At 44.8% G+C, this 24930-nt stretch overlaps 2 protein-coding genes across 2 annotated transcripts; both read right to left on the minus strand.

The window, feature by feature from the left end:
• Positions 1–20848: 20848 nt before the first annotated feature.
• On the minus strand, positions 20849–21729 carry LOC111598445 (farnesol dehydrogenase). The gene is made up of 2 exons (XM_023313687.2): positions 21089–21729; positions 20849–21016 (listed from the first exon to the last, which is right to left on the minus strand). Exons 1-2 carry the CDS (start codon positions 21662–21664, stop codon positions 20849–20851), a joined length of 744 nt encoding a protein of 247 aa, XP_023169455.1. The 5' UTR covers positions 21665–21729.
• Positions 21730–22194: 465 nt separating this feature from the next.
• LOC111598450 (farnesol dehydrogenase) lies at positions 22195–23076 on the minus strand. The gene is made up of 2 exons (XM_023313707.2): positions 22494–23076; positions 22195–22424 (listed from the first exon to the last, which is right to left on the minus strand). The coding sequence occupies exons 1-2, from the start codon at positions 23067–23069 to the stop codon at positions 22257–22259; spliced, it is 744 nt and encodes a 247-aa protein (XP_023169475.2). The 5' UTR covers positions 23070–23076; the 3' UTR covers positions 22195–22256.
• Positions 23077–24930: the final 1854 nt, after the last annotated feature.

Below are 24930 nucleotides of genomic sequence, written 5' to 3' on the forward strand. Positions count from 1 at the left end.
TGTGTAAGCGAAATGAACTTGAATTTGGCTGTGCTTCGGTTGGCTCTGCAATTGATGAGCGGTTGGTAAAGCGTGCTCCTTGCCACATCTCTCTATCTCTCTCTCTCTCTCTCTCTCTCTCTTGTGCTCTCTATCTAGCTCTATCCTTCTCTGCTGCTGTCCTTCTCTATTTCTGAGTGTGCACCGCAGCGACACTCGTAAGTAATTCAAGTGAAACCACATTAAGCTTACTTTGCTAATTGCGAGCGACACGTCGCCAACGTCGCGGCGAGCGCATGTGAAAATTTAACACCCAATGCCAACCCTCCACACACACACAGCGTCGCTTATCTACATAACGTGGCGGTTGTGCGTGTGTGTGTGTGTGTGTGTGTGTGTGTGTGTATGTGGTCGGGGCAGCTCCTATGGGGCGAGCGCCAGCCTGCGAGCAGGCCAATCATTTTAATTAATTTGTCAGAGTGTTGGTAACACACAAAAATTTATTATACTCCAACGACTCCTCATCGTCGTCCTGGCCAACTGCAGCAAATTAAGCAGCGTATACATGTGTTTGTATACACATATCTATGTATGTATATGCATAGCTATATAGTTATATATGTAAGCCAGTGTGCGAAGAATATCAGTGTGAACGCGCCGTGGGAACAAAACTTTTGATTACGAAAACCAAGAAAATCAATGGTTTCGGCAAACACACATGGATACCCACGCACACACACACACACACGCACACACACACAGTTATTTTTGCAGCTCTTTGCTAGAGTTGCCAGCTAATGTGCTAAGCCCTCAGCCCCTACCCCATTTGACACCTTTTGGGCGTTGTCCAATGTGATAAAACGCCGCGATTGCCACGCAAATGACCTCGACACCGTCTGCCACTGCCAGCCGCGCCTGGCCACCAAACGTGCCCTAATTTATCTGGCAACTTTTTCGATATATGGTGCGATATATGGACTTGCCGATATGTCATAGCAGATCGTTTCACTTTTATGTGAGCTTTAAAGTCAATGCGAATGCAGTGAAGTCGACTGTTCGCAGCTCAAAGTCTCGTCGACATTTAAGAATTGTGAATATTAATTAAGTTAATAAGCAGCCATAACTGTTATTTCAAATGTCGTTCGAGCAGTGTTATCTAGCCATGGTAAATGGCCATCCAGGCACTTTGACAGCGTGAAGTGTCAACGGTCTGCTGTGATGGAGTCGCAACGGCTGAAATTAGCATGTTTATTAAACTGGGTAAATTAATAAGGCAATACTTCATGGAACTCAAAAACTCACTGTCATATTGGAATCTAACTTACTTGCCAAAAGAGCAAGCAGCAAAAGACGGCTCAGCTGCAGGTAATAGCTAACCAACTTGATGAGCAAACAGGTGACAGCTTTTGCAGGTAAATCAATGCTAAAATACTCCTTTACTGCAAATTTATTAATGAAATCTTATAAAGGATACAGAGAAACTGAAGCGAAACATGGAAATAGTAAGCAGCAAAACGAACATGAAGCTGCAGAGCGCAACTGAGCTGAAGCTAAGAATTGACCAAGTCTCAGACTCGACTGAGAGAAAAAGATTGAGAAAAGTTGCACAAGAAAGCAATGCAAAGGACATTCAGGCCACATTCAAAAGCAACTGCAAAGTAGCGATGCCCAAAATAAACCAAATTTGTAGCAAAGTTGTGTGAGGCGCAAATAAACAGAATCTTCAGCAGATGCAAGATTAAGATCAGACGCGACTCTGCCTGCAAAATAAAAAAAAATCAAGAATTGAGCATTTATCGTAAAGGAATACAAAAATGGGAAGTAAATATAAATTAATTTTTATTATTATTATTAAGAAACAGTGGATATACATATATATGTATGTCATGTCTGTGAAATTAACAGCTGAGTCTGTGTTCTAAGTTTCCCAATTCATGATTGCCTTTCACTGTGCTGTGAGTCTGAGAGCTCATACAAAGTTGTGTTGGAGGTATTTAATAATCGAGAGGGAGACAGTGAAAGCTCTGGCTGAATGAGACTTATGATTGCAGAAAATCGACTAGATATTGCCAATTTGCAAATAGACAAGGCTCTGACAGACAGCAGACTAGGAATTCGTTATTGGCAGCAGTTGCAAAGGTGCAAATTAGAATGAAAGTTGACCAAAACACACGCTATGGGTGACATATATATATATATATGTATATATAATCTGCAATTGATAAGGCTTATCTTCATATAATGCCTAAGCAGGACTTGTGCTCATAGAATGTTTAGTAATGAAAACGAAATGAAAATTTAATCATTTTGAAAACTCAGCCGTGCAGGATATTAATTCTCTTGCTCTCTCTCGTTCTCCCTTTATCTACACTCTATCTCTCTCTCTGTCACTCCCCCTTTTAATATTTGTATCTCTTCTTCTAGTTAAGTCAGACTACACGCAACACTTTTTGTAATACATCTCTGGAATCTGCTGGCAGACAGGTTGAATGCAGCAAGTACTTCGTTTGGTCATTCTTCAGGCACCCGCTCTCTGGAGCTCGGGGTGAGTGGATGTGGATGTGGCGCTGTACAATGGAGCTGTCACGATGTAGCATTTGAAGATTTGCCATGTTGTTTGCAACTGGTTTTTGTTGTTGCTGTGGTTGTTGCCAACCAAAAATGAAATGAATTGCCCAAAGTGCTGTCGGGTGTTTAATTTAAGTGCGCAACAGCCAGAGCCCTCCACTTCACACTGCTGCTGCTCTGCTGCTGGGGCGGTGCGGCGCCGTGCCGCACCTGACCCTGTGGCACACGTGGTGCGGCGCCAAGCTTAAATTGCACGCCATTAGGACAAGTAATAGGCGAGGCGACCCAGAGTGCACTCCAAGTAGTTTCTTATTGCAACTTTTAATGACTGGCGCTTTTTGCTTGAGCTGCCACGAAAAAGCAATCGCCTGGCGGGCGGGCAGCTAAAGCGAAACTCGGCTACGTACTCTTGTGCAGATACGGCATGCATCTCTGTGCCATAACTTCTAGATACATTCGTATCTTTTACCATATATATTATACAATAATTAATCACATCGTCTAAGTTCCGCATCTCTAGCAGTTAGATCAGAGCTGGCACTTCTTGGCTTGGCTATGGAAGCATATATCGAACATGTGATATGATATGTGTATATATGTGTCCAGGCATTAATATTATAAATAAACAAAGTGACATTGTGTGCTGAAACCATTTGTAATCACAGCTAAATGTGGCTTCCGCTCATTGTACTCCTTAATTCAAATCTGTGTTTGCAGGCGTTTTAGCGGTTGGCTAAGTGCAGCTTAAGCGCATAATCCTTTTGGCTTATTTTGCGTGATATGACCAGTTGGACTTATTGACTGTTAATTGTCAGTTGCTCCAGGCAGGCAGGAGACTGGCACCCCTTGTTAGATGCACGGGCGCAGGGCATGCTTGCCTGTATGCATGAGTCTCCAAATATGTTTGCTGACAATAATTAAATGGGGGCATTAAGCGGATTATTGAAATAATTTACCATCAATTGCTGTTCGGCTGAGGATTTGTGTTTAATGTGCAGCGCATGTTAATGCCGTTGAACTGAAGGAACTGTAACACACACACACACACACACACACACACACACACACACACACACACTCAAACAGAAGCATAAACAAAGGCCAAACACGTTTGCCGGCACACAGATTCAGCAGCAACATGTTGCGTAGCGTGCGGCGCTTAGCAACATGTTGCGCTGCGCAGCCAAACTGAGCAGAGTCAGCAGCATGGCCAAACGGGACATTTTTGTGGCCAAGAGCAAATAGAATGACAGCGATGCTGCAAGCAACAGCAGCAGGCGCTGCTGCGCGGCCAAGAATGTCAAAATCTTGTTGAGCTCGTTGGGTAGCGGGAGTTGCCTAAGACAATTTGCTTACGTATGAATTGCAAATGCAAATGAAAACTCCTGAACATTTTATATACTTTTCCTGAGCACACGCACAGCTGTGCGCGTGTGTGTGGCTATGGTTGTGGCTGTGGCTGTGGCTGTGGTTGCGGGTGGGGTTAGCTGTTGCCGCTTCATGCGTGCCTTGCAAATCACGTCTTGATATTTACAAATGGTTTCTTGTAATTAAATTAACACAAAACGTGACATTGTCACTGCCGCAGATTTTTAAGCGACACACGCAAAACACAGCGCCGCGCAGTAGGAGGCAGACATCTAGCGAGACTGAGACCGAGACAGACACAAATCACGACGAGCATAAAAGGCACAATGCAGCCAGCGCTGTGTCCCTCAGGGGGCGTGGCAGACATCGCCTCAAGTTGCCAACCGAAAATGTAACTTTCTTTACTTAACATTACTTTTCTCTTATTTGTTGTTGTTGTTGTTGTTATTGTTGTCGTTGTCTCAAATGAAATTTAAAACACAAATGAGCAAAAGTGCGTGACGCTCGCTGCCTCCGTCTGCTTAGCTGTCTGTCTGCGTCTGACGTTGGGGATCCAGCGCTGTGGACCTCGACCGACGGAAGCGGCCTCAAAGTGTAGTTAGTGTAGCGCCCAGCTTGCGGTGTCTCTCTCTGTGTGTGGGTGTAAAATGCGCCTTACAAAGATTAGAAATGTAATTTACAATTTACAGCATGCTCGCAAATAAATGTCGACTTCTTTTTATACAGCCACTTATGGCGAGCACCACCCCCTTAGGTACTCACACACACACACTCACACTCAGACATGAGCACACCTTGAGCCCCGTACCCTTAAGCACACGTACGAGCCTCTGCTCACAAAACGATACAATATGTGTATCAAAACACATGAGCTGAATGCGAGTTAGAGACGGACACGGAGACGCAAGTGTTGGATGTCGACGTGAATTGGTTGCTGAGGGCGTGGCGGGAGCGTGGGCGACCGTGCTGCTGGAGCAGGCATCATCAGCCTCGGCAGCGGCGAAAAAAGATTGACAGTTGTTGGCGCAGAAATGTGCAAACAAAACACAAAAGTAGCAACAAAAGTTTCCCAAATAAAGGCACAAAAATAAAAACCGAAACGCATTTAAAACTACAGGGTGATATGGCTGCAGTTAAATATATATCTATCTCGATATATTTATATATCGATATATTTCCATTTGATTATGCCACTTAACATATAACAGACAAGAGCTGAAACCACTAGTCGATAGAATTGCATAATAATATCATAATAATATAATAATATCGGATATAAAATCCGACAAGAGCTGAAATCACTAATCGATAGAATTGCAATTTATCGAACAGTATTGAAAACCACAACCTGATCACTCATTAATCAGCATTATAATAATAATATCATAAAAATATAATAATATCATAATAATATAATAATAATATCGGATATAAAATCCGACAAGAGCTGAAATCACTAATCGATAGAATTGCAAAAATATCGTTCAATATCTAAGACCACAAACTGATCACTAGCCTTAAAGTAATTATAGTAATTATAAGTAATTATTCTCTTATAATCCTGATCAACTAGTAATCAGGTTGTAGTCTTAGATACTGATCGATAACTTGCACTTCTATCGATTAGTAATTTCAGCACTTATCTGATATATATTTATATATAACCAGGCAAGGCAAGGGCAAAGGCAAAGAACTTCATCAGAATCAAGCTCTCTAGCCTTGCCCAGTTACAGCCTGTTAGTTGTGAGGCCGTGAGTCACCCTGTAGCCTGACTGACTACTGAAATGTATATGCGAGGTAAAAGAAATCTGAAAATTCCTTATCGCACCTCAGTGTGCTGCATTAAGTGGGCCTGTGGCACGTTTACGTACACCTGCCACACACCCACAGCACGGGATAGCTAAAGCGTGGTGCGGGATTGATTGCGGGGAGTGCGGCAGTGGGAGTGGCATTGGGAGTGGGCGAAGTAAGTCACTGTTGGCGTTGCAAGCGACCGATTAACTACCCGCCAGCGTCAACGTCAACACGAAAGTATTTTCACATACCAACTGCGATACACAGTCGAAGGACAGAGAAACTGTGCGACTGTGTAGCAAGCAGGCAGCTGGCAGAGGCATGAGGCAGCAACGTGTTGAGAGAGGCAAATGTGTATCTTGAACGTGCTGCGGTTTGTGGGCACAGCCAGCGACCAATCTGGCGAGCAAAAACACCCATTGAGCAGCTACATACATATTTCACAATTTTTTATTCGCCATCCGTGGCTGATGCTGGCGCTTGGAAGCAATCGAATCATAGGTCAGTTCTGAATGCTGCCGGCTAAAATGCTGCTGCCGTACTCGATAGATGTGCTGTCCAAGTAAACAGGTCATTGGGCAGCTTAAGAACAAGGCGACGTGCCTTTAGCTCATATGCAGTATAGACTTGGCCAAGAAGTGTTGGTGCTAGGTGTGCAGGACAACTTTCCTTAACTATCCTTAGCTCTACCCCCATTCTAATTCAGCTTAGAATCAGTAGAACTTTGCAGATTTTATCTATATCCAGCAGATTTTCTATTCTATTCCGCCAGCAATTCCAAGTGAAGTAACGATTCAATCAACTGGCTAGAGATTAAGTATATTTAGACATTTGTAGTTGGCATCTCTCGGGCGTATACTTGCTAACTGCCCCACTCGTGAAGCCACAACAACAATCAACTCGAAACACTCAGCGACAACAACGAGAACAACGACAACAACTTCAGCCACAGCCAGTCCAAAATGAGGCTGAAAAAACTTAACAAACCAAACGGCCGAAGCGAAAGTGAAGTGCATAAATTTTACACCTAATTAAAAAGTAAATGTTCTTTTATGCAAATCAAGTTGTAACCAAATAAATTACCCCACCGCCAAGGACAGCGGCGGCCGGGCACTAAAAGAGATTGAAAGAGAACAGCAGCAAATCCGCGGAGAAACAAGAAGCGAGAAACAAAACAAAACAAAACAAAAGTTGAGGCGAACGAGATACGAGCGACAACAACGACAAAGGCGAGTTGCGGGATGCAAAAGTGAAAAGAACGCAAATTTCTCGACCAGAAGCAGATATACACGCACGCACGCACACATAGACACGAGCCACACACACAGACGCACACACATAAACATGTTATGGAAGATGGCGGCATCTCAGCTCGACAGCGTGTTAATCACACTTAATCTCATTTTTATTTCTGGGTCAGCATCTTTATTTATTTATTTTATTTTTATTCTTGTTTTCGCTCTTGTAGCTTTCTCTCTTTAACTGACTGACTCCCCTCCCCCTCTCTCTCTCGCGCTCTCTCTCTCTCTTTTGCTCTGTCTTCGTGGCATGCAAAGCTAAACTAGGCGTCCCGCTAGTCACTTGGCCCGCCCTGCCGTAAATATCCTTGACAAATCTTTTTGCCCTTTCGGCGCGCGAAGCGCAAATAAAAAGACATTAATTCGTTGTCGTTGTCCTTGTGGGTGAGCAGCGCCCTCCGCCGCCGCCGCCGCCGCGCCAGCCACTGCCCCAGGTGGTGTTCCAGTCGCCGACGCTGCCGTCGCCTTTTTTTCTCCCGTTTTTTATAGCCAGGTAATTTACGTAACGAACCTGACACTTTCTAATTTATAGCATCGAGCAACGGCGGCGGCGGCGGCGGCGACGACGGCAGCGTCTGCGCCGTTCCATAGGCCACGACTACAGCACATTGACAATGGAAGCCAAGTCGCAACGTTTCGTTGCTCCTGATGATGACGATAATCGGGTTGATGGCGCTGATGAAGATGATGATGGCGCTGCGAAATGGCGATAGTCTAGCCGCCTGCCATTTCCATTTGTGCCGTTAACCGCGTGAACCTAACAGCTGCAGGGCACCAGGCGAGCGAGCGGGCGCAGCCTCATCTAGGCCTATGAGGGTCAACATGTTAGCTGCCAGGCATTATTGGAGGTTGAATGCCATTTGCACTATGCCAGGGATTACGAAAATTTCAATAATTAAGATCGTTCCGCTTCTGGTTGTGCGAAATGCTTCAAGTCCTACAACAATGAATTTAAGCTTTAAGATGGATTTTTAGTGGGAACAGACCTTGAAAGCATTTAGCTTTTGTGTGTTAATGCAGTGGAACTGGGAGAACTTCTTTTTATAGAGAGTACGAGGGAATCGATAAAAGTTTTAAATAACTATTGATAGAACGAACAAATTTCACATAAATATCATTTATTTTGACGATGATGAATGCGGCTTAAGCCATGCAATTGCTGCATATATGTATTTATATAAACTATAAATAATACTATAATAAATACATATACATATTTATTTATATATACACATTTATAAAAATATATATATTTTTATATATTCCCATAACCTTTAAAAAAGAATCTTTTGTTAGCAGCTTTGTTATTCAGTCACCGATTTGCATGCGATTCTAATGCTACCTGGAAAGCCGCTTAACATAGTCGTAACTTTTTCAAGCGGTCACATATGAATAGTTTCCATTTGCAAAGTAAACTCCGTTTCCATTTTTAATGCCTGGTAAAACAACCAAAAAAAAAATAATAAGAGCTCCCTAACTAACGCTTGCCCTATATCTATCAAGTGCGTTTACAGCTGTAATGGCAAGTTTTTTGCCCTCGAGCCGTTAAGGATGGCTGGAGGCAAACAAAAAAAAGTGTGCGTGTGCGGAGTCGAGCACAGCTGGAAAAAGTGTGGTAAAGGGCAACCAAATCCTCACCTAATATGCAAATTTAATGAAGTAATTCAAAGGGTCAAAATGGCATAGTGGACGGCAGGGCGTTGGCCAAAAGGTGGAAAGAGGGCCTACTGTAGTGGCACGAGCGTGTTAGGGCGAGCATTTTATTTTAATTTAGCAACCAGCGTTGGGTCAACACCTACACAGAGAGGGCGAGAGAGGAGACAGCTGAAATAATTCACGCAATTTGCCACACATTTTGGCTGGCGCGCCCAGACACAGACCCGGATCCAATCAAACTCAAAGCAACTTGGCCTGTTGGTTAATTAATAAAATGACCTCTGCCGCAGTTCAACATTTTTTTTAGTGTCGCCTCGCTTTATTATTATTTTTTTATGTGGCATTCACGACGTTTTAGAAACCTGCTGGACTGCCGCAAAAAACGCGCATTCGAGGCCGAAGACAATGGGTCAGCAGGTTGCCGGACCAAAAAATGAAAAATAAGGAGAGGCGATGCCAAAATAGAAATTAAGAGTTAATTGCATTGCTATTAAATTTAATTGTCGCGCTGCGTTCATCACTTCCCACACACACACACAGACAGAGGCAAAATATAAATCGAAAAAAAGCAGCAAGGCATTAAGATGAATGTGTGCTGGCTGTGAATGAAATGAGTGGCATTCAACGGCACTCACACATACATAGTTGCAGGCACATGTATGTTGGCGTGGGCGTGGGCGTGTTGGGGGCCCAATGGCATTTACAGCACGGTTGAGTTAAGATTGAAAAACAAATTTGTTGTGCTCAAGAATTAAATCAAGGGCGTTTGAACTGTAATTAAAATTCCGGAAACACGCACTCATCGGCTGGCTTAGCAGTGAAAAAATGGCCTGAAATGAATTTGTATATAGAAAAAAAAATTAAATAATAAAAATACCCAAAGGAACGAATTGCGAAACTAAACGCAAATGGAAACTTAGAAGCGAAAGCAGCCGCTGAGCTAAATATTTAAATGTGGCTGTTGCTACTCGAATTTTGCAAGATCAGAATTTGAGTGTAATGTGAACATGTGAATATCTATTTTGTCACCTCTATCGCAAACGCCATCACGTAGTATACTCATACACTTGTGCCAACTGCACTTACAATCCTTGAAGCACTTCAAAAAGTCATTATTTGTGATCTGGTTTAGCTGCTGCTTTGATGCCATCAATCGCAGCGCAACCTCATTCACTCTGGCGTCTCTGAGCAGTAGAAGTCAGGCCTAGGGAATACGATGACTGCGGCAGCTTTATTATTTTATTCTTTTTTTTTTTTTGGTTAAAAATTTGATGCAGATTCTTGGATTATGCCTAGGAATAGCCAAAAGTCGAACACGAGTCCCAGCACAGCAGCTGAGCCGAACTTGCCGGCTTAAGTGAGTTACAAAGAAAAGTCCAAAATCAAGAATCAGATATGCGTAAGCCGTGCCAATTCAGCACTCACTAAACTTCTTGAACACACCTCGCAAACAAACTTTACAGTTAGGTTCCCTTTTACTACTTTTCAGCGACACCTGCACAATGTCAAACTTTACTGAGCTAAGCAGATTTTTCGAGTAACTTTAGCTTAATTTCGGGCACTGTTAAATATTTAGACTATAACTGTATATATATATCTATAACTGTATACATATATATATATATATATATATATATAGATATGAAGGTAGACTAAAACAATTGCAAAGTTATCGATGCAATCGCAACAGAACTTTATGGACAATGCTCGAGTTTAAGCTAGGCAAAGTCGATGCGCTGAGAAAAGGAATAAGTTGAACGTAGAGTTCGATCTTGATTCATGCCACTCAGAGCTCAGGCTAGCTGCACTAGAAGTAGTTGGTGTCGATGGAACAGCTGCTTTTGCCTATAAGCAAAGCAAGGCCTCATCTAGCTCTAAGCCTTGTTATCAATAAATCTGTTCTCTGATAATACTCTCTTTGCTTCAGTGCTATTAATAACTCGACAAGGGCAGAGGAAAATGTCACGAATGATCGCAATCTCTTTGCAGCAACTTAAGTTTAAGCTGCTGATCGTGGCCGAAAGCACGTCTTAGCCATTTTCATTCGACTTAGAATACAACAATTGATATCTAACTAGAAATTAATTTGTTCTCTAAAAAGAAGCGAGCTAAGCTAAGCGAATAATACACTTAACTAGGGACTCGTATGTGCGATTGGGTTCGTTAAGGTCTTTTGTTGCGATCCCAAGTGATTGACATGCCAACAATTATGATAATTTGATGTTCGTATGACAAATGACGAATTCATACGCCATGTGGGCCCGCAATGTTGATGGCAGCTTGTGGGTGGCCGTTGCAAGTCCGCGTGGACGTAGGCGTGGGTGTGGGCGTGGCGCTTCGTGTGCGCAGCATAATTGAAAGCTGCATGCGTCAACATAATTTTCTGACAACTTTAGTTAAGCATGTAAATTAAGTTAAAAATAACGATGACATTGGTAACATAAGCGCAAATGCATGCACAAGCTGCAGCAAAACTGAGCGGAGCGCAGCTAAGCAGCCGAGAGCTGGAATGGGCCAGTGCCAGTCGGGCAGGGCAGGGCAGGGCCGGAGCATGCCACAAACGGAGCGCTCACTGGCTGGTTGCCCGACCCTCTACCGGCCGTCACTTTGCGCATTTTTCTGTTGGAACACTGGCACGGCTGCTCGTAATTGGAGCGTGGAATATCACTCTTCATGTTATGACATTTTTTCGCCAACAGCGAATTAATTGTGCACAGCAAGAAATTACACACTAAAAACAGAACAAATATTTTCAAAAATCTGTTTTAATTTATGCAACAAAATATCCTGACTGAACTTAGACAATATTATCTTAGTGTAAGCTGTCCACTTTTGGGCAAGGATTAAACTTAATGAGAGCTCGTTAATTTGCAATGATTTCAACAAAAAGCCTGCGAAATTGTTCCCGGTGCAGTATCTTGCCTGCCTTCAAAGTATTTACATGCAACCCACACCAACTACCTGTGCTCGCTGTGCTGCAGTGTTGCGGCTACCGCAGCGACTGCGTGGCTGTGGTAGCACACACACGCACACACACATACATCAACTCTTGCAACTATTGGGCGGCGGGTGGCTGGCGCGATATGCAAAGCAAACCGTTAAGCAGCAAAAGAAAGCGACGCCAAGGTTACCAGCGCTACCCGAGCATATATTTCATATGCGCATGCTATTAGTATGCATATACAACTGTATGTGTGTGTGTGTGGGTGTGTGTGTATGCGAAGACACACTCAAACACCTACCCATAGACATTGTGCCAGTTTGTAGACGCTACGACTAGTCGTAAGGCTAAGACAAAGCATATAACGGCAATGTTCACAATTTCTTGGCTGGCAGCGCCTACCCTTTGCTCCTGCTGGCTTTGCTGCTGCATGTGAAACACACGCAACAGAATGCAAAAATATAGAAAAAAAACAACAGAGGAAGATTGAGAGAAGCAAGAAGGAAATTAGATGAAAAATGTTTGCTCGTTAGCCGGAGCAAGTCAAAGAATAAAAGACACTTGCTTGCCATATGTATTTAACAATAGCAAAATGCGTGCGCGCACATCGGGCGTATGCGTGATATGTGAACGTAAATTGACTGAGCTGCACAACAGGCGGCATCATTGTTAGTCACTTGACTGCTGGATACTATTATTTTATTTTAGAAGAAAAGTCTGCAAATATATATGTATATATATATATATATATATATAAATATATATTTTTTATATATAAAGCTTAATTAATTAAAATATTTATTTATAATATTTAAAAATAAATGATAATAGCATACTGTACTATAATCATTTATTTTAAAATATTATAAATTAATAATTCGATTAATTGAACTTTATTCTATATATATGTATATTTGCAGACTTTTCTTGCTAAATGTAATGGAAACAGAGAGAGAGAGATAGAGAGAGAGACATGCAGACTGCCACAAAGTGGGATGAGCGCGATTTTCCGAAGATGATTTGAAAGCAAATGAAATGTAAATCAAGCTGCACAGCAATGTGCTCAGCACTTTTTAAAGTGCATGCACACCGGTAGCTACTCATACACCTAGACGAACAATAGCTGCAAACTCGATAAGCCACAAGAATATCGCTAACGTAGAACGACGATTCCGTTGTCCATTGACTTCATTGTTCGGTCCCATGCTCATGACGCTGTTTGTCCATGGCGACTCGCGTCATGGTTGCAAACAACTTTTGCGTTAGCCATTGAAGTATATTGTGCAACCACAGCCAAAACGCCAGCCAACAAGAACAAGAACAACAACAGCGGACACAACTGTTATTAACGAGAGCGCCCACAATGCCCGTAAAGTGCTTCATATTACGCCACTAATTGCATAATTTCGTTGCCATTTTTATTAGTCTCTCAGTGCGATGGTCTCGCCTTTGATGTCGCCAGCAGAACAGCCACTGGCGGGACTGGCGGAACTGAGGGAACTGACGGGAGCAGTCAACAGACCATCGACCACTGAGCATCGAGCATTTACCATCAATGTACCATTTGCCAGCTATACCCATAACAGCACATCGCATAGCTAAGCACTGGAGGTTGTTGGCTCTTTCCGTTCCATTTGAGTTGGGGAATGGTCGCCAACAACTGTCATTTGATTATTATAAAACTGGAGTATTTATTGCATAACATGTTCCAACTTCGACTTGTCCATTGGGAGCTCTGTCTCTCCCTCTCTCTCTCTCTCTCTCTCTCTTGCTGCGAGCTGTCATCGCTGCGATACAGTTAGATGCGGTTCGCTGCGGCTCAATTGAATAGATATCGACAGATGTACAAAGGCGTGCAAATAAAGTGGGTACAAGCCATACAATTTAGGGGTCATTCATGTGGCAGACGAAAGTGAGCAGAAACCAGGGCTGCACCAGAAAACAAAGCAATTCGAACCAAGGTCCCTGCATTGGCCTCTTGATGCGAGCCAATGCAAATGGAGCAGCTTCAGATATTTCTGAATAAATCTTTCATCATCTTAACTAACTTCATACGCTGAGTGGACTCAGCTCAGAACTGGTCAAATGAATTAATCAGATTCCTGAGTTAGTTGAGCTTAATCTTTGTTTGTTCAAAAAAGCCCAGTGAAATTACAGAACATATGCAGCTACAGTTGGAGATAGCGAGTGATCGATAACTGTCAACTACGATAAACAGCTGCATGATATCGATTTCTCTCTACCTCCATCTATAGCTGCAATTTCTGGCTCATCTATGATCACGACTCGACCACTGAGACAATGAATAACCCAATTTACAGAACTGTTTGGAATGTGAGTGGAAGTCGCATTGATCGCATTGCTTTGTGCTGTGTGATTCGCGCTATGTTATTGCCAATCAGCCGTTGCACGCAAATGTTTATTTGTGTGCTGAGTGCTTAGTGCTAGGCCAGTTCGGTTAAGTCGAAGTTATTGAACGAAAATCCAAATGCTATTTGCCGATGCCGATGCCAATGCCGATGCAGGCAGATGGCATATGAATGCTCCGGATGTTTGCTATACGTTTCTCGGCCAACGAAAAGCTTTTACCAAAATGGCCAGTGCGCCAGACTGGTTCATTATAATGCGAATAATCTCTTTTGCTATCGATTTTGTACTGCGTTACCTGCCAGATTTATAGGATGCTATAATGCTGCCTGGTTACCATAATATGGCCATATTGTAAGCATTGCTTCACTGCCTGTTGTGGTAATAATTTGTGCTACAATTGTTGCTGCTGCTGCTGCTGCTGCTGCTGCTACTGTTCTGTTGTGTTGTGTTGTGCATTCAATAAGCATATCAATTGTTGAGTAATTTGAGTTTTGTTCTAGCCCCACACTGAACTATCTCCATCTCGCTCTCCGTCTTTGTCTATCCCTCACACACTTGCGGGATATTTCGTAATGATATGGATTTCAATTCTGGACACAGCTTCTCCTTGCGTGTGCGTGAATGAAGCTGTTTTAATTTCATAGAGCTTCATTAGGCAGCGGAGATATTCGGTTGAGCGCCAATGCACGAATGCGCTTTGTCGCCGAGTCTAGTGCTGCCAGCCAGCTGCGTCTGGTCAACCAAGCGATACGAAATTATGGAGCCAAGTTAGAATATTATTAAAATCGATTGACAAATCGTGAATACACAGAGATCGAACATTTTCATTTAATTTCTGTGTGCGTTATTACAATTGAAAATGCAATCGAATATGATTTCAGCAAAGTCCTTTCCGAATCACATTTATCAAAGCTGACGAGCTTTGGCCATGCCATCAAGCCACTTGCCATTAAAGAACGAGCATGGTTAGCGTCGGATAGGCGGCAAGAGACTGAGTTTTCGAATAAAGTAAATGTATTAATAATAAGAGGACTTTCAAGATAAGGAAACACGTACCCTATGCTCGAAATAGTCTCCTCTAAGTTCAATACAAGCTTTAGAACGTTGAACTAATTTATGCATTGACTTCTTCATGTCAGCTAAAGGAATGTTCCTTAACACCAGTGTCAAGGCTGCTTGAATGGCTCGAATATCAGCCTAAAACGCTGGCAGCTTTCAGTTAAGGGAACAGAAACTAGTCGCATGGTGATAAATCAGGAGAATAAGGAGCTTGGTCGATGAAAGAAATCTGTTTTTTCATTAAGAATTCAGGAATCTTTTTGGTTTTGTGAGTTTTAGCATTGAAAATTTTGGTCTTTGTTTCATGACATTTTTACGACACAAGCACAGAACATACTATTATTAAAAAGGTATTTAAAGCTGAGTTCTGTCTAATGTTATCAACGTTCAATATTTGACGTTATTATTTATTAAACATGCTGTGTATGCCTTATGCAAGAAAGGACTCGACTTGACACACTGTTTCTTCTAGACGCCAATGCGTAGCCTGCGCTTGCGCTTCACAGCATTTATTTTATAATTTTTAGAGAGCAGCGACTGCGGCACTGAACTGGACTTAATAAGCCAGCTTTGAATTAGATTCTAACGTGCCATTGTCAACCCCTAAAAATTTAAAATTATTTATTTAAGTTGTATTGGCCACAGCTCCACTAAAAGGAGTCTTCAGTTCCACTAAGTTTTCTGCAGCAGTTCTTGATTGAACTGATATTCTCCATCCTGCAAGTCTGACGAAGAGAAGACAATTGAAGCAGCCCAAGACTCACCAAAAATACTCCATTCACAAGCTGCAAATTGTTGTTGTTTTGTTGATTTGTTCTCTTGCAGTTGGCACTTGGACCAAACGCTGGCAGTGATACCAAAGCCAACTTCGTTACTTACCAAACAGCCTTCAAGTGTATTGCAATACGCATCGCTCTGTGAGTCAGGCATAGATGAGCTGGAGATGGCTTTGTGGGAATCGTTGACAAAGTGAGCTCGATCTTGTGTTCATGCTCCGGGACGGCGTTAAGTGGAGAGCCGCACTTTTCCGCTCAATTCAACAAAATGCCGCATTTCCTGCACCTACGTACGTGCTTGGCCAGTGAGACATGAGACACTAGAAGTGCGAGAGAGCGAGCGAGGGCAGGGGCGTAAAGGCGCAAGTGAGATGGAGCATATGCGGAGATTATGTATTCAGCAATGCATGAAGTTTAAAAAGTTTCAAGCGCATAAGCCACAATGGCCACGTCTCTCCAGGCTTGACATTTATTATCTGCCGGTTTGGCCCAAAATGAAGTTGTGGCCGCTCTCGTCTTCCAAACGTTGCCACATACGCACACACACACACACACACACAAAAACATACATACATACGGGCCGTGAGGCAACTAGAATGAGAGCAGCCAAGTAGGGGATCTGACATCCCGTCGCTGCTCGTTTGTGGTCGACGTCGACGGCAACGGCAACGGCAACGGCATTTGCATGCCCGGCTGGCCATTTAACGTGTCCGTGTCCTTGTCCGTGTCCGTGTCTGTGTCGTGCAGTCGGAGGTGTAGAGGCGTGGTCGTAGCGCTTTGATTTCGTTAGGCGAAGCCCGACGACCCTCTCTCCTCCAGCCGCTCACATGCCCTGCCATGCCTATTACAGAGTCCGCACACGTTTTTCGTAAATGTGCATTTTTCGCTAAATGTTTTGTAAATGTTTCCGCTCCCAACTTTATAATTAGTTGGCATGAGGGCGGCGCTAAAGAAAACGCAGCGTCGCATCACGCGACGCAACGCGATGCGACGCATTGCAGCTCCGCAGGAAGCGGAAAAACGAGAAAAAGCACTGCGGAAATTATGTAAGTTAAGCGGCTGCCACACAGTCCGCACTGTCGTGGGGTCCACAGCACGCAGCAAATGCCATCGCAATGTAGCAGCATCATGCCAGTTGGCCTGCCCGCTCTGATTACAAGCACAATGCATTTCCAGCTCCATGGCCAGATTCCAGCTAGCAGCTCCACTGCCAACTGCATCGCCAGCTCCATCGCCCAGTCCATCTGCAGCTCCAGCTTTCTGATAAGTGCATGGATAGGATACGACCAGACGTGACTAATATGACAGCGCCACAAAACTGCAATCTCTATTAGTTTCTAATGCTCAGCAGACTTGATGTATGCCAATCCGAGGAGAATTACTATGGAACAGATTTCGCAACTATATAGAATGGAATATACGAATAAACGAAGCGACGGAGCACAGCCATAGATGATGAGTATTTGCAGTCTATGGCTGCCTCGAGCTGTGTGGCATGCGGCTCCTTAGAGGCAATTTAATTAGATTTTCAGCGAAGATGTGCGCCGCGTGATTGAGGATTGAGCATTGAATCGCAGCCGAGCGAGTCACGCAACACTCGCAGCAACGCCTCCAATTGGAGTTTTAATTAAAAGCAACTACGCAAGTCGCTGCCTCGCATCAGGCCAATAGATGCACCCACGCATTTGTGGCACCTGCTGCCGTCGTTGCCACTACTCCTGCGGCTGCTGCTGCGACTTATTAAAAGCTGTTGGCGTTATGCTAATTAGGACGCACAACCAACAAATTGTCGCCGCAAATCAATCAGCCCACGCTCCCCACCAGCTCCGCTGCTTTGCAACGGTCTACAACAAAAAAAAAGCCAATAAAATGGTAGGAGCATGGCCCGAATTGCCAGTCCGACTGCCAGCACAGGCTGATTAACGTAATCCCAATTTCAGTCCCCAATTTCAATGCTAATTTTTCAGCTGTCGCAATAAACAGCAACACAAGAAACCTTTACGAAATTATCAACAAAGCGCTCCACACAACTTTCTTCTACTCTCGGAGCTACCACAGAATATTAGCTATATTGTTTCAGCGATATGAAGCTGCTCTTACAGCCTTCAGATAGAGCCACAAGAGAGGCCAACATGTGCATCAGTTCAGCCTAATCCTGGCCCAGGAAGCACTGCTACCAAGTGAAGCTGCCAATCAACTTTCACACAGTGATCCGGCAATGTCCGTCTTTCTTTTGCTATCCGCCTGAAGCCAAGCTGGAGATGGCGCAATTAGTCAACTTAAACACGTGTCTAATTGGACTGATGGGAGCTCTATGATTGAAAAGCTTCTGATCTTATCTCTCTCTCTCACTCTCTTACCTCTCTCTTTTTTTTCTCTCCGCGTCTCTTCCCATATCTGTCTATCTCTGGCTCCCTCTCCTCTATCTCTATCTGACTCTCCTACTCTGACTCCCTTTCTGTTTATCTCTCTCTCTCCCTTTCCTCTATCTCTGGCTCCCTCTGCTCTATCTCTATCTGACACCCTTTCTCTGAATCTCTCTCTCCCTTTCCTCTATCTCTGGCTTCCTCTCCTCTATCTCTATCTGACTCTCCTACTCTGACTCCCTTTCTGTTTATCTCTCTCTCTCCCTTTCCTCTATCTCTGGCTCCCTCTCCTCTATCTCTATCTGACACCCTTTCTCTGAATCTCTCTCTCCCTCTCCTCTATCTCTGTCTCCCTCTCCTCTATCTCTATCTGACACCCTTTCTCTGAATCTCTCTCTCCCTTTCCTCTATCTCTGGCTTCCTCTCCTCTATCTCTATCTGACTCTCCTACTCTGACTCTCTTTCTGTTTATCTCTCTCTCTCCTTTTCCTATATCTCTGGCTCCCTCTTCTCTATATCTATCTGACTCTTGCTTGCGGGGTAGAGGGCAAGGAGAGTGAGAGTGAGAGAGAAACTCCTACTCTCCTTCCTCTCTACCCCTCCTCATTCCTGTTCTTACTCTTCTTTATAAAGTATATACAAATATAAAAGCTAAGTTATGTATTGATCTAACTCAATTTAAATTATAAAATTTCCAAATAAATAAGCTGAAAAGTTTATGCAAAGCTTGAGCGAATTCTGCAAATGTTGTGCCCTGAGACAAAAGCAAAAAGTTTAAGCTCACTAAGCTCTCTAAATAAATTTCGCTAGTTTAACAACAGGGGCAGCTAAAGCAACAGCAACAGCAGCAGCCCCCAAGCGCGACGTTGAATGCGCCGAAGTGTGCTGATGAGGAAACGGAAATGGAACATGAACGGAAACGCCGGCCAGAGGCGCAGCAGCTGTCCGAGCTGCTAGCAGCTCGACTTGCACTTGAAGCCGAAAGGTGTTTATTGAAACGTTAACCGCTGCCGGCTGAAGGTCAAAACGATTGCCGCATGAACGCTCCACTTGTCGGCCAACTAACAGCAGTGGGCGTGCCACTGTTGTTAGCTTAAAAGCCTGCAGCCGACGCCAATACACCAGTTAAAGAGGAAACTAGCTAAAATCAAAACTCGTCAGGCAACAGTCAACGGGCAGCAACTGGCACCAGCTTCAGCGTGTATCTGTGTGTGTGTATCTCTTGGGCAACGAAATGGATGTGCGACATTATTAGCTATTTCAGCGGGCAGGCAGCAAGCAGACAACTGAAAAAGCTGCCACTGAAACAGACAAGTAAACGAGTTACCAGCGCTGGCAAAGCGGCTGCTGCTGCTGCTGCCGCTGCCATTGCCATTGCTGGCAGAGAGAGCAGCCATACAGAACACGCGCAGCAGCAACATTGACAACGCCGTGTTTATATGCAACATTGACAACATGCCGTGACGCAAGTGATGCCAAACTGCAGCAGCAGCAACAGCAGCTCCTCGTTACCATCAGCATTCCCATTACCAATATTGCTGCTGCTGCTGCTGCTGCTCCTACTCCTAGGCAAGTCATAAAAGTTTTCTGGCTTGTAGCGTCGGCATTTTGAAAGTCTGGCATGCAGCTAACTTGAGCAGCCACGTGAGCCAAGCTCAAACTCTAAACTGAAATGCAAAAGCTGCAATACACTGCAAATACTGCAATTGTGCAGACGCCATTATATGAGCCATCTATTGTACCTTCACAACGGCAGATTGAACAGAACTTGGCCTTCGAAAAGTTGCCGAAGTTATGAAATCGAACTGAGAACTGGAAAAATTGAGTCGTCTGCATTGAATGCTGATGGATTCTAACTATTTCGAGTCGACTGTAATGCTGCTTCCAGCAGCTCACTTAGCCACTGAATTATAATAAACAAATAAATACGAGCGACTTTGATATCACATATCATCTGATTGGAGCGCATTTCCAGCAGTTGCCAGTTCGAGAACTCACGGCATCTGCAGAGCAGTAGCATCTCAGTCTCTGGCTGTTTTGCATAAAACGAACGTAGCTGCTGCTGCAGCATCTTTGTCAGTCTGGCTGCTTGAATGCGTGTTTGCTGTGTGTGTATGTGTGTGTGTGTGTGTGTGTGTGTGTGTGTGTGTGTGTGTGTGTGTGTGTGTGTGTGTGTGTGTGTGTGTGTGTGTGTGTGTGTGTGTGTGTGTGTGTGTGTGTGTGTGTGTGTGTGTGTGTGTGTGTGTGTGTGTGTGTGTGTGTGTGTGTGTGTGTGTGTGTGTGTGTGTGTGTGTGTGTGTGTGTGTGTGTGTGTGTGTTGGCTGTGACTATATTACATTTTATGTCAAATGCGCACGCTTTCAATATTGACAGGCGCCGCAGCACTGGCAGCAGCACGGGACACGGAACACGGGACACGGGAAACGGATGGGGACGTCACCTGTTCCGGCTGCGGGGAACTGCGTCGGCATGTCAAGCTAATGTTAACTTATTTTCGTATTTTGGCATACCTAGCTGCATGCCGGAAGTGCCACACCCATCGCACTGGAGCCTTCTTGCTGTAGTCAAACTTATTTTCAAATAAAGAGCACAATTTTCGAAGACAAGGCAGCTGTGCCACCTGTCCGCCTACCGCTGCTGCAGTAGAGCATTCTTTTATTGAACAGCTGAAGCTTAGAAGGGCTCACCAATGGGCTTGATGGTCAGCTGATGCACCTGCACATGGGGCGGCGTGCCCAGGGCGTACATAATGCCAGCCGCAATGTCCTCCGGCTGCAGCATGGGCAGAATATTGTAGTCGCCGGGCAAGATCTCCGTGCGTGTTACGCCCGGACTGATGCTCTGCAAGCTCAAAATACATAATTGAAATGGCAATGGACAGTGGCCAGTTGGCAGACATGAATGAATACGCACCGTTACTTTAATCTGCGTCTTGAGGCCGCTCATTTCCTGGCGCATAATCTCCAGCAGGGCACTGATGCCGTGCTTCGTCACTGGATACATGTTGAGGGTCTGCAGCGCCTCGCTGGGGGGATGGATTATATGATGGCCGGTGAGGCTGTTCAGGAGCACCACATGGCCGGCCACATCGCGCTGCTGCATGGAGCGAAAGGCGCGCTGGGTACAGTAGACCACGCCCATCAAATTCACCTGCAGCACATGCTGCAGCTGATCCAGCGGCATGGTCAGCAGCTGCCCGGAGTAGAGCATGCCAGCATTGTTCACCAGTATATCGATGCCACCCAGCTCGGCCTCGATCCAATCGAAGGCCTCCGCCACGGACGCCTCATCGCCCACATCGCACTTGACCGCGTGCAGATGCGACTGCAGTTCGTCGGGCAGCTCCTCCTTGAGCGCCTCGACGCGCTCAACGCGACGCGCCAACCCAACCACAATGACTCCGGCACGCACCAGCTCCTTGGCCAAAGCAGCTCCTATGCCCGAACTGGCCCCAGTCACAACAGCCACACGATTCTGCCAGCGTTCCATGCTTCACACTCGGATTGAATGAGAATCGGTTTTGATATCAAATTCCTTACTTTGTGCGCCGTTGAACGGAGCTATTTGGCAACTGAGTCTTGTCCGCTTTGAAGCCTTTATATATTGGGCTTGCCAAGCCGACCGCACACTCAGCCGCCCCGCCCAAGTTCGCAATTGAATTTTAAATAGTTGTTGCTGCTGCCTCACGCCCATTTTCGCAGCTGAATAATTAACTGGCCGTCGCTCAATTCGCCAGTTTGTCACTTGTTCAGCGCAACAATTACGCATTTTGACCACTTCATAAATATTTTGTGACACTTTTTTAAATTAGAACCTCCACAGAGACCGGGCGCCAGCGCCAGCGCACGTGCCTCAAGCTTTGACTTCTGTATGCCTAGCACAAATACTGAATTCTATCAGCTCCATATATCATAAGCTATATGTTCCATGATCCATGAAATCTATAGCTAAAACATCTTGACAAAGCTGGGGAAGGCTCTTTATAGCTGACAAATTGAACTCTTCAGAGCTGAGGTTGTAATTCTTCAAATATATTTTATAAGCTCATAAAAATGTTATTCATTTGGCAATTTCAATTGCATTAAAACGGTTCACCCATTGGCTTGATGGTCAGCTCGTGCACCTGGACATGTGGCGGCGTGGCCAGGGCATACATGATGGCATTGGCCACATCCTCGGGCTGCAGCATGGGCAGTCGCTTGTAGGCCTGTGGCACCATATCCGTATCCACGAGTCCTGGGCTAATGCTCTATGATTTGATGAAGACTTAGGCAAAATCCAGAAGTTCTTTTAAGAAGTCACAGCGCTTGCTACTCACCGTGACCTTTATGTGTGTCTTGAGGTCGCGAAACTCCTGGCGGAACAGCTCGGTCATGGCGGTCAGGGCGTGCTTTGTGGCCGGATACATGTTTAGCTCCTGCAGGCTGCCGGGCAGCGGATTGAACAGATAGTGCCCCACAATGCTGTTGATGAGCACCACATGGCCAGGCGCCTTGCGTTTTCGCAGCGATTGAAATGTGCGCTGCGTGCAGTAGACGACGCCCATGACGTTGGTTTGCAGCACCTGCTGAACGGTGTCCAGTGGCATGGTCACCAGCTGGCCACCGGCTAGCTTGCCGGCGTTATTGACCAGGATGTCCGCACCGCCCAGCTCGGCCTCGATCCAATTGAAGGCGGCCTCAACTGACTCCAAGCTCGTCACGTCGCACTGCCGGATATGCAGCCGAGAGCGCTCAGCGTCGGGCAGCTGTTCGAGCAGCTGCTCCAGCCGTTCCAGACGCCGAGCCAGTGCCACCACGACGATGCCCGCAGCAACTAGCTGCCTGCTAAGGACAGCTCCAATGCCCGAGCTGGCACCAGTCACCACAGCTATACGATTCTGCCAACGTTCCATGCCAAGGGCTGTCATCTGAATGTGGCTTCACTTGTTCGCTTATCCAAACGAAACCTCAGCATTCACAGATCACCGCCAGCCACTGGCGTCGCCTGCACCCACGCGACGCACAGCTGTCCCCCACTGTGACGCCCCTGCCACAAATGCATCGAAGTGCTATTTCGTAGCGCTCTCGGATTACCAGCAGCTGTAACATTTACGTAAGAAATCAGCTTTGCGAGCAGATCAAGCGTGAAGTCTAGACCGCAGACTATGCGAGTTGCTGCCGTCAGCTAGTGAAATCAACTGAATGAAGTCTTAGAATATAAGAGAGCGAGAGAGTGATAGAGCGGGAGAAAGAGTGAGATATAGAAGAAGAGGGAGAGTAAGAGGACGAAAGAGAAGAGCGAGATAGCGATATAAAGAAATAGAGAGGCAAAAGAAGAGAGACACAGAAGAGAGAGAGAAGAGGCACAAAGAGAAAGAGGTAGAGAAAATGAAAGAGAAAGAAAAAAAGAGAGATGAAAGAAGATAAAGAGAGAGAGAAAGAAACAGATAGAGAGAGAGAAAGAAATAGATGACAAGGCTGAGAGTGGGATAGAGAAGGAGAGAAATAAACAGAGAGACAGAGAAAGAGAGAGAGAGAGAAAAAGATGGGAGAAAGAGTGTGAGAGATAAGCGTGAGATAGAGAGAAAGCAAGATAGAGCGGCAAAGGAAGAAAGAGAAACACAAGGAGATAAAGAGAGAGGCGTGGAAAGAGAAAGAGATGATGACACTGAGAGTGATGCAGAGAAGGAGAGAAAGTAAGTTAGACGTGAGGAAATAGAAAGAAAATTAAAGACTGAAAGAGAAGTAGAGTAAGAGTCAAAGAGAAAAACAACTTGCCGTTAGCCAACACAGCTTTTTGCTGTTAGCCAACACTGATTTCCAATATTCATGAAACTCCCAAGAAGTGTTATTGAATTAGCCCTAAGTTTACTCAATGTAAAAGTAAAACACAGTCTTAGCCAGCACTGCTCTCTTGTAATGTTCAGTGTTGAACAACACTAACCGAAAGTCGGTTGGACTCGCAATCATTGGCAGTTGCAGTTGAGCCCTCAAATATTTAACACTTGGGAAAGTATCATTATTTATTTTTATATGCGACGATTAGTTAGATAGAAACCCAAATTCAATATTTAGTATTTATGAATAGTTCATTGATTCACGCAGTTCGTACGTGCAAACAAGTGGAAGTGGGAGCTGGGGCAAAGTCAATGCAAGCCCCAATGGAGCTCATATATCTTTAATAGGCAAATCCAGAAACTGCCACGACAGCCTGTCGGCTGTTTTGGGGGCCAAGCAGATGGTCGATTTGCAGGTCGATTTGTATTTAATAGCTTAATGGCAGTTCCATAAACAGGGACTACGTGTACCGGGCGCGAGCTACATATGTATATGCGGAGCATGGGCAAGAGGGTCGCGTGTAAGGTGCGTGGACCAAGTTTGTCACAGCTGCACACATCATGGGAAATAAGAAATAAAACAAAGCAAAAACAGTGAAAGGCGAACGGAAAACGCAGAGCAAATGACAAAGAAACAAAAACAAAAGCTGAACAGCTGGAGAAAAGTTTTCCTTTGAAATATAAATAAAAATCAATTTGAGGCGCATTTGACAGCGCAGCGAAACTCAAATAAGAATGCCGTAGACTCAACGTAGAACGCCTTCAATCAAATGCCGGCAATAGTTAGCTAATGTTGAGGGCACACTCAAGCAGCCCCTATAGAGGCACCCCTTCTTCTTCTTCCTCTTCATGCTGAAGCTGGAGCACACGTGTTATTTGCACACGTGTTTATGGAAATTGGGAAACGTATTTCAAGTTGAGCGTCAGCTCAAAGCTC

The sequence above is a fragment of the Drosophila hydei genome, unplaced genomic scaffold (assembly GCF_003285905.1).
Source record: "Drosophila hydei strain 15085-1641.00,03,60 unplaced genomic scaffold, DhydRS2 tig00000211-arrow-pilon, whole genome shotgun sequence".
NCBI classification, from domain to species: Eukaryota; Metazoa; Arthropoda; class Insecta; order Diptera; family Drosophilidae; genus Drosophila; species Drosophila hydei.

Coding starts and splice junctions, on each gene's coding strand:
- LOC111598445 (XM_023313687.2), bottom strand. CDS start 21,664: ATGGAACGCTGGCAGAATCGTGTGGCTGTTGTGACTGGGGCCAGTTCG. Junction 21,017..21,088: donor AGACGCAGATTAAAGTAACG/GTGCGTATTCAT, acceptor TTGAGCTTGCAG/AGCATCAGTCCGGGCGTAAC.
- LOC111598450 (XM_023313707.2), bottom strand. CDS start 23,069: ATGGAACGTTGGCAGAATCGTATAGCTGTGGTGACTGGTGCCAGCTCG. Junction 22,425..22,493: donor AGACACACATAAAGGTCACG/GTGAGTAGCAAG, acceptor ATCAAATCATAG/AGCATTAGCCCAGGACTCGT.